The 10,181-nt window shown below is 43.6% G+C and overlaps 1 protein-coding gene across 2 annotated transcripts in view; it reads left to right on the top strand.

The window, feature by feature from the left end:
- The window catches only part of man2a1 (mannosidase, alpha, class 2A, member 1), a 166,989-nt gene that overhangs the window by 103,128 nt on the left and 53,680 nt on the right, over positions 1-10,181 (top strand). For both annotated transcript variants that reach the window (XM_048594912.1, XM_020537284.2), the window contains exon 13: positions 3,550-3,715. In XM_048594912.1, the coding sequence (XP_048450869.1) occupies positions 3,550-3,715 (166 nt within the window). The remainder of the gene's footprint in view (positions 1-3,549; positions 3,716-10,181) is intronic.

Below are 10,181 nucleotides of genomic sequence, written 5' to 3'. Positions count from 1 at the left end.
AGCAACTCCTCTGTCTGTCCAACTGTCTTTCTCTCTCTTTGGGCTCTATCCTATCGTTTACTCCCTCCACCCACCTCCCTATTTTCTGCATATAAACTGACGTTTTCCCAGCCACCATCAGTTCTGAGGAAGGGTCACCGGACCCGAAACGTTAACTGTGTTTTGTCCTCCACAGATGCTGCCAGACCTGCTGAGCTTTTCCAGCAACTTTATTTTTGTTCCTGATTTACAGCATCCGCAGTTCTTTTGGTTTTTATTTAGCATTTTGCAAGGTCTACCTAAGGTTGCCATTTTATCTAGATGACATTTAATAACAGGGAAAAATAGTGAAGGCATTTTCCAAGGTGGGTGTACACCTAAGAAGGGAAAAATGTGTGTCCCAGGCCCCCCAAGTGACCTACTTGAGCTACATAGTCGACAAGACTGGGTTACACCCATTGGAAGAAGGCAATCAAAGGTGCACCAGCTCCCATGTCTGTCCCGGAGCTTAGGTCATTTCTTGGCAGGTAAATTACTTCAGAAAGTTCATACATAACTTGGCCTGCTTTCTGGCAACTTTGCATTAGCCCCTAAAAAAGGGTCAGCCTTGGAAATGGTCTCAGAGACAAACCCTAGCTTTCTGTGAAGTTTAAAATAAAAGCTATCTTCCTCTAAGGTGTTGGCACACTGTGATCCCAGGAAAGATCTAGTACTGACATATGCGATAACTCCCTGTACGGCATCCGGGTGGTATTAGCTCATAGGTGGCCCAGTGGAGAGTAATGCAGAATAGCACATCCATCCAGCACTTTGGCTAATACAGAGCGTAAATAGGCCCAGACAGAGCAAGAAGAGTTGGCGCTCATATTTGGAGTCGGGGGTTCCACCAATACCTTTACGGATGAAGATTAATGATAATAACAGACCACAAATCCTTACTTGGTCTACTTAAAGAAGACAAGGCAGTGCCACCCACAGCCTCAAGTCGCATTCAGCGGTGAGCTCTAATACTAAGTGCTTATAATAACAAGTTAGAACAGCACCCAGGATGCCGAGTAGCAAATACGGATGCCTTGAACCATCTCCCATTAACAGATACACCACCGGTGGTACCACCATTGGAAGAATCTGTAAAGGTACTAAATTTTCTGGACACATTCCCAGTCACAGCTGACAATCAGACTTTGGACGCAGAATGATCCAGTCATAAAAGACTGTAACAACTGAAATCGAAACCTTATTGGATCCACAGAGACCAGGCCACAGTGGAGGATGGCATATTGTTATGTGGAGCAAGTGTAATTGTCCCAAGCAAAGGTCGCCGTCAAATACTGGCTGAATTCCACCAGGACCATCCAGGGATCTCCAAACTGAAGATGTTGTTGAGCAGGTATGTCTGGTCACTAGGCTGTGTTGATGGGGCAGTGCCCAGAGTGCCAACAAGGCCAAAAATTACTGCCAGCAGCTCTCCCACACCTGTGGGAATGCCCAGGTAAGCCTTGGACTCGGTTGCACGTCGAGTATGGGCTTGATGTTCTTAGTCATTGTAGACGCACACTCTCAAAGTGTTTGGATGTGCAGAGTCCATTCAACAAACACAGAAATGTTGATAGAAAAACTGCAGACATCTTTTTCAACACATGGAATCCTGGAAGTGTTCATCACAGATAAAGGGCCATTGTTTACCAGCAGGGAATTTGGGTATTACCTTTGGTCGAATGGGATTCAAATATAAGGACAGCTCCATACCCACCTATCATCCAATGGTCTGGCAGAAAGAACAGTCTAAACTTTGAAAGCTGGCTTGAAGAAACAGCCAACAGCCTACAGCCTCGCTGGATGCGAAACTGTCATGGTTCTTATTTGATTAGAGGACCACCCTACGTGCAACTACAGAGTTGCTAATGGGTAGAAGGCTTCACACCAGGTTAATTTTGATCTTCCCAGATGTGGGGCTTCAGAGTTGCCAATGCCGGATGCAAGACTCCACCAAGCGAGAGAGAGAGTTTGATACAGGAGGCAAAGTGTGCTGGAAGAATCCCAGAAATGGCCCTGCATGGTTAAGAGTCACGGTCGAGGCAAGGTCAAGACCAGTAATGTATAAACTTCAGGTAGGTGTGATGGATGAAAGCTACAGATTTGCAAACGATATGGGAGCAAAATGTATCCTGCCTTTTGCAACAATCAGAAAGACTGCTAGAACCCATGGGTTCACCCTGTCCATCAAGCATTGATGAGTCCTCTGAATCGGAGATGGATATGATAGATGTCACCTCCTCGACACCTTTGCCGCCAGAAGAAGACACTGAAATTCTACTGAGGCATTCCTGGCACAAGAGGCAAGCTCCAATGCATTACACGCCACTCATATCAGATGCCAAGACAGAGGAACCTGACCCGGTGCTAAAAACTGGCCTGTCTGGAGCTATTTCAACAGGAAAATTCAGGACTGAAACATTACATAGTAGAATGCAGATTTCAGAAAACGCAGTCAAATCATTTCACAAATCATATTGATGTGTTGAGTTTTTTAGCTCTCTGTAGATGTAGTTATACGGATAAAATAATGAGCAGGGAACTACGCTGTTGAATCAAAAAAGCCGAAAGATTTTCTCAGCCTTTTTTTAAAAAAAAAGTCTTCTGGTTGGATCATTTTTTTGATTGGAGATTATATGATAAGGATGAATAATTTAAAACTGACACGGAAGAGGAGAGTTTTGGAGAAATTTCTCTGTATTGAGAGCAGTCAGTGTTTGAAATAGTTTGTTATATAAAATAATTGAGGCATTGGCCTTTTCACTATTTAAGTAAAAAAATTGATAAATATTTAAAGGTTTGATGAGAGTATAGGGCAGTGATATTTGTTTGGAAAACTCTATCTGGGAATCAGCATACTCAAATAAGACCACCGGCCTCCTTCTGTACTTTATTCTTGACTTGTGGTCCATTACTTTTAAAGACCGTAAGACCATAAAATGTAGGAACAAAAGCAGGCCATTCGGCCCATCAAGTTTGCTCTACTATTAATGAGATTATAGTTGATCTGACAATCTTCACCTCCACCTCGTGATCCTTCCCTGAACTGCCTCCAATGCCGGCATATCTTTCTTTTGATAATCCATCAAATCCATAGAATCCCTACAGTGTGGAAACAGGCCATTTGGCCCAACAAGTCCACACTGATTCTCTGGGGCCGTGTGACTTGAATGCACAGTCCTCTAACTCAAACGTGAAAGTGCCACCAACTGATCCATGGCTGATGTTAGGCCACAGAGATCAGAGAAATAATGTCGTACCTTCAAATTGTCTTAAAAAGATGAAAATTTTCCTTTGAGCTAGGTTAATACTTGATACATGAGGAAGATCCCTGATGTACACCTAACATTTTTCAAAAGGAATTTGGGTAAGATTTCAGCTTTTGACACGTATATACATTTTGAGTTTTTAATCAAACTGAATGTTTTTGGCGCCTGTTCACTGAATCAAGCAATAATTTGTGCATTATATTAACATAACAGCATTTGAAGTATCATGGCAATATCTTAAGGAATGGAAATGTTCTTGTTTCAGGTTCCTTGTGCTTTATAACCCAACAGACCAAGACCGCATCTCTGTTGTAACAGTACAAGTAAATTCACACAAAGTAAGAGTGCTGACTGCTTCAGGGCAGCCAGTGGAAGCCCAAATTAGTGCAGTATGGGATGGACCCACCACAGTTTCTAAAAACCTATTCCAGGTCAGTTGTAATTTATTTAATTATTGACATTTATTTGCTTTTTCTAACTTCATTCTTTGCAAAGCTGCAGATCCCTAAGTGCCAGATATCCTCTGTTAGCTTGTTCAATAGTTAATATTCTCAAGCATATTTTAACAGTGAATGAGACCATTCAACAGCAAATATTGTTATGGAAAGATCTGATCCAGCCAGATCAGCAAGGTATAAATGCTGTGTTTAATGCAAAGGTAACCATGTTCAGTTTGAATGCAGTTTTAACATTGCTACAAATAGCTCCCAAGACAGTTTTCTGCTGGTTCTTACACATGCCCACTCCTCAATAGATGGCCATCAGAAGTGACAACCCTTCTTAACCAGAGAGCCAACCGTAGCACCATTTTACTGCCCATCTGTGATCAGTGAGATCAGCACAGACTAGTAAGTCAACCTGGTGTCTACATAATCTGTGTTGATTAACTACTCAATGGTTAACTTCATTATCTGACAATCTGGCACATTTTTATCATAGCTCTCTTTCAGCTTATCCTTTGTAGACTTCTATGTTCACATTTATTGTGGAAGCTGCTAGTGTAAACAAATTCTGATTTTGCATCTAAGCCAGTGAAGTGAAAACTTGAAAGTCACCATAGTCCCAGAGGACCATTGGCTGTACTCTCATTTGAACGAGAGAGTTGATGACTGGTGATGAGTTTAACCTGAAGTCCCCATGCCTTGGGCGAGGTTGAGAAATCAGGCCTTGTGGTGATCTGAGCTGGTAGAAAATTGAACCCTGTTAGTATCACTGGTGCAGATCAAACAAATCATTAGTGCTGTTCCCTGATCAGTACAAAATGCAACCCATATTTCGTATAGTTTCAAGCAATTGCATTGTAAAAACAAAGCAAAATGATGTGCTGTTACGGCCTAAGTCAAAAATGTAGAACTTGAAATTGGACAAGAATGATAAGTTACAATACTGTTTAGTTACATAGGACAGAATCTAACAGGAGTCTGAACAACATGGGCTATGGTGAGAAATTTGACAGAAGCAGTCAAAGCGTCCAGCAAGGCCAATCTCTACTTCAGAAACAACTCTCTATGTACAGGCATCGATAAGGACACTTCTCATCCCAGGCTGTCTTGTTAGGTTGCTCAAGGCGATGGGCCAAGATCAGTCCATTGGGTCTGTCCAGAGAAACTAAGGGGAAAAGGGGTAGGGAGGACAAGGTGGGCTGCTGCTAAAAGAAAGAGACTCAGAAACCTAATTGTGCTTCTGGCTGGAGTGAACAAGAGGGTATGGATCAGAACAGGATTTGTGTTTGTCCGAAGTCGGGAGCTCCCTAGCTTCAAGCCTGGCAATCTGTGACCACACCTGGCATGATGAACTCATTTGCCAAGGGCTGGAGGTGATGTTGGGTGTAGCCTCATGTAGATGGTTTATGTGGGGACCTGGGGTGGTGTGAAGCCTATGGGGTTTATGAGAAGGGCTGTTAGGAAGGTGATCTGGATGTTTGGGGCCTCACTAATCATAAAAGTGGAAGCTGGAAACCACTGCCTGAAAAATGTTCGGTGTCACCTTCCATCGAGCTGAAAATTGAAAGCACACAGTGGTGAGAAAAAAAGCTGCAACCACACCGAGTGGGTTGGTGTAAATGTCTTGAACTGTGCAGAAGGGGCCACCAGGATCCACCAGTGTGAGGCTGTTTAGAGGGCAGCAAAACGTCACATAGCACCATGCACTATAGGACACAGATTTGCAGCCTCCTAATCCCTGACAATCTTATTTCATTGTGCTGTACACATTCCTGCCCCATGCATCCTTCACATCAACGCATTTGAACTCAGAGGCTAAGCATAGAATAGGGATATTGGACAATGAGGGGCAATGGTTCCATTGCCCTATATGTGACATTTTCATCTTGCTTCGACATGCTGCAGTAGGCTCTCAACAAAGACATTAATTGATGGTACATCCTGTACGGACATGAAATCAGACATCATGCTGCCACAGTTACATTCAGAGCTACACATAGACTCAAGCAAATTGATGTACTGCAAAACAAATCAAATTTTCCATACATGATAGTTCATTTACAGTCCATTGTCACCAAAAGTTTGACTAAAGTGCCCTCAAAATTGTTTTTTTCTTTATTTCCCTTCCATTATGTCTTGGTGTTGTCCCAGGTTCTACAGCAGGGGTGGAGAGATTCTGCTTGGCAGTGGAGTCCATTGGCTCCAGGCGACCCCGGGGACATTTGCGGCTAGATGGCCCAGACATGCTGAGGGGTGCAAGTGGATTCTCCTCAGCTTCAACTTCCAAGGGTTGGTACAGGACATGCAGAGTGAACGTGGAGGGCATGTCCACTACTGGAGTGTCCAGAGAGGAATTTTTTGATGGGCCTGTGTGTGGTTCCTCCTTTAGCTGTGTGCCTCCTACTTCTTGAGAGGAAGGACATATTGAAATGTACATCAGGGTCCCTGTTGCCATGCCTTAATCCTGAGGACCAACAACGAGGGCACTGAAGTGTCGGTTTGCCAACATGTCCACAGAGGCAGTCAGAAGATTGTATGCGCCAGGGTCCCCAAAGTGTAGCTGCAATCCTGCAGTCCCTTAAGCAAAAAGAGTCATTGTCTCCCACATTCCTATCTGCTGCTCCTGTCGCCCCCTGTGTATGTGGACAAGGTCCCTGGTTGCCAACACCACAGGGCCCTCTTCTGCCTGGGGCTGAGCAGGTGCCTGGTCTCTGGTAGTCAACCGAGTGCCAGCAGCTTGGAAAGTTTGTTCCTCAGCAAACTACAGAACTATCACAATGAGATGCTCACCAGCATTTTCTCCCAGATTTTCTAAGTAACTTTGTTAATGAGATGGCACAGTTTCTCCGTGGTTAGTACTGCTGCTTCATGGTGCCATGGATCTGAGATAGGGTGAGGGGACTGGGTTTATAGGATGCTCTTTGGAGTGTTGGTGCAGAGTTGATGCACCGAATGACCTCTTCCTGTACTGTAGAGATTATATGATTCTATGGTGGGGAATGGAGGAAGTAGTCTTGCAAATGTTTTCTCTGAAGCTTCAGTACTCTCTTCCTCAAAAGATGAGCAGTTGGCCTCTGGTAGAGCAGGCCCTTTCTGCACAGGTGCCATGGGCACCTCGACCAGCAGCTGTCTCCCGCAAGATACAAGAGAGAGAAGGCATTGAAGCCTGTGGTTAGAAGTGATGTGGCGTGATTGACACTGACTGGGGCTAATGGGAAAGTTGCAGTGAAATGAAGAATGGTGGTTTATGGGGAGGCCAATGGCCGAGTGGTATTATCACTAGATTACTAATCTAGAGATCCAGGTAATATTCTATGGACCAAGGTTGAAATCTTGTCATGGCAGATGGTGGAATTTGAATTTGATGAAAAGTCTGGGATTAAGAGTCTAATAATGACCTGAAACTGTTGCCGATTGTCAGAACAACTCATTTGGTTCACTGGCGACCTTCATGGAAGGAAATCTGCCTACATGTGACTCCAGACCACAGTGATGTGGGTAGCTCTCAACTGTCTTCTGGGCAATAAATACTGACCTGGCCAGTGGTATCCATACCCTGTGAATGAATTTAAAAAAACTTACTTGGTTGGTAAGATACTGATGTCTCAGCATTCCTGCAGGAGCAGTCTTGGTTTTCTCCCTCAAGGTACAGGATTCCCTCCTGAGAGTGGATAATGAGCCTGATGTTAGGCACCCATTGGGGCCCTTTCTGTGGTATTTGGATTGTCGTCTTCTAGAATGAGAGAAAGGGAAGGACTGAGTCAGGTGAAAGTGGGTAGCATAGTGTTAATGCAGGTGGTTCAGTGAGGTGTCCTGGGCAGGTCAGAAGGCAGTGCAGAGGACATGCATGGTTAGTGATGTGGGACGTTGCTAGAATGAAAGCAAATTCCCCTGCAAGCCACAGACCATCCTGACTTGGAAATATATTGTTGTTTCTTCAGTGTTATTGTGTCAAAATCTGGAACTCCCTCCCTGATGGCATTGTGGGTCTGCCATTGATTTGAGCAGTTCAAGAAGCCAGCTCACCACCATTTTCTCTGGGGCAACTAGGTTTGGGCAACAAATGCTGGCCCACATCCCAACAGTGAATTAAAAAAAATTAAGCAATGGAAGATGTCGTTTGTAATAGTAAGAGTGGTAAAGCATGAGCCTTTGTGGGAATTGATGCAGGGTGAGTGTGAGGTGTCATAGAGAGAGTGTGGCACTTAGCCTTGGTGCTGCCAGCTGCTCCTCCACACTACAGAGACTGCACTGATCCAGGTGTTGAAATCAAACCACTCTGGCACAATGTGGAGTTATGGTCTCCTTTCCCCTGCCAGTCCTCCAGGATGAGGACGCTCTTCCTCTTGACCATCTCTTTACCAGGACCTCCAGGTCCCTGTCAGAGAATTATGGCACAATCTTCACCTCCTCCAACATCATTTAACTGTCACCGAACAGCTCAGCTTCACAATTTAGTGCTCGTACGGATGTACAGTGGCCTTTTACGTATGGAGTAGGTGCTAGAAATGCTGGTTTTTGATGGCTATCTCATGAGTGATGAGTTCTTTCAGGAATGATGAGAGGTACAATGTGGCTAGAATCAGATGAGAGGGGTGCCATAGAGGCAGGATAGGTAATTAATGAGGGAAGCTATGGCGAGATCTTGCTAGGCCTCAGTGAAAAATCCTTCAAAAAACTTTGCAAAACTGACACTTAGCCGAAAAATAAAGCAGATGGGGCGACAAATTACTGAACTTTATTCCTGACTTTTGCATTTAATGGACTTTATCATAGAATCCTTACAGTGTTGAAGCCGGCCATTCAGCCCACTATGTCTACACTGACCCTCTAAAGACCATCCCACCCAGACCTACCCATCCCTGTAACCCTGTATTTCCCATGGCTAATCCACCTAGCCTGCACATCCCTGGACACTATGGGCAATTTAGCATGGTTAATCCACCTAACCTGCATGTCTTTGAACTGTAGGAAGAAACTGTAGCACCTGGAGGAATCCTACACAGACATAGAGAGAAAGTGCAAACTCCACACTGACAGTCGCCCGGTCGTGGAATCGAACCAGATCCCTGGCACTGTGAGGCAGCAGAATTAACCACTGAGCCACCATGCCATATTACATTGATTTGTACATTGGTCCAGCTGTGGCAATTTCTTTTAGAAACTTAACTTAGCAAAAAATGCATCAATTTATTACAATTGTTGCAAGTTATTCTCCAATTTTATATTATTATATCTGAGGCTGGAATATGCACCATTTTTTTCTGGTATCTCACTCTAGTGCCACAACTCCGTTATCACAGCATAAAATTAAAGTACCTTTTCCAGTTACTAAGATGGCCAGTTAAATAGCTTGTCAAAAGTAAAGTTAAAGCATGTGATCTATTGATCAAATTTCTTAATAAATGAAATGGTTGGTTTGTTATCAGAATGAAGCTTATTCAGTAAAGATGCAATAATTGGTTAACACGTACCATTTATAATATGGAAATGTAAATGGTTATCGCTTAAACTCACACTTAAGCACACAGCTTTCTCTTCAGGAAGAAAGCAAGCAATTTCTCTGAAGAGATTGACTTTCTGAAAAATTGTTTGGCCAATAAGTCATTCTTGAAAGTAAAATCATAAAGCATAGAATGTTTTGGAGTCTGTAGTTCTGATGTTCTGGTCAAGCCACACATCATATGCAGTGGTCTCTGGCAAAAATGTGATTAGAAAATACAATCTTGAGATGCTACTTCAATCCCTTTTTTAAAAGAACAAATATGTCTGTAGTTGGTTAATACTTGCAACAATGGGTTGTATTTTGTACATGTTTTATATTGCAGATGTGATTAAAATATTTGATAATACGAAGACAATACAAAGAATTTGGGGTGGCACAGTGGCTCAGCTATTAGCACTGCTGCCTCACAGCACCAGGGACTCAGGTTCAATTCCAGTCCATGGGCAACTATCTGTGTGGAGTTTGCACATTCTCCCTATGTCTGCATGGATTTCCTCCGGGTGCTGTGATTTCCTCCCACAGTTCAGATTGTGCAGTTTAGGTAAATTGGCCATACTAAATTGTCCATTGAGTTCAGGGATGTGCAGGCTAGATGGGTGAACCATAGGAAGTGTAGGGTAGGGTTTTGGATCTGGGTGGGATTCTCTTTGGTGGGTCGGTGTGGACTTGATGGGTCAAATGGCCTGCTTACACTCTGTACGGATTCTATGTCTCACCTTAATCTCAACTAGAGGGTTATCTTTTCAGTAATGACAGGGGTCAGCTGGGCAGCTTGTTCTAAGCAAGTTGCTCTCAAACTCAGCTTGTTCTTACCAGATTTTCTTTGAAGTCAACACGTCTTACTGAACAAGGTAAAAAAGAAACTTCTTCAAACAAGTCACTGTTTCCATCAGCCCAAGCAGAGGTCTACAGAAAAGCAGACAGTTATCACCACTCATGTTAATTCCA

This window comes from Rhincodon typus, chromosome 3 (assembly GCF_021869965.1).
Source record: "Rhincodon typus isolate 14 chromosome 3, sRhiTyp1.1, whole genome shotgun sequence".
NCBI lineage: Eukaryota > Metazoa > Chordata > Chondrichthyes > Orectolobiformes > Rhincodontidae > Rhincodon > Rhincodon typus.
The sequence above is the reverse complement of the archived record's forward strand: the minus strand, read 5'-3'. Positions and strand labels throughout refer to the sequence as shown.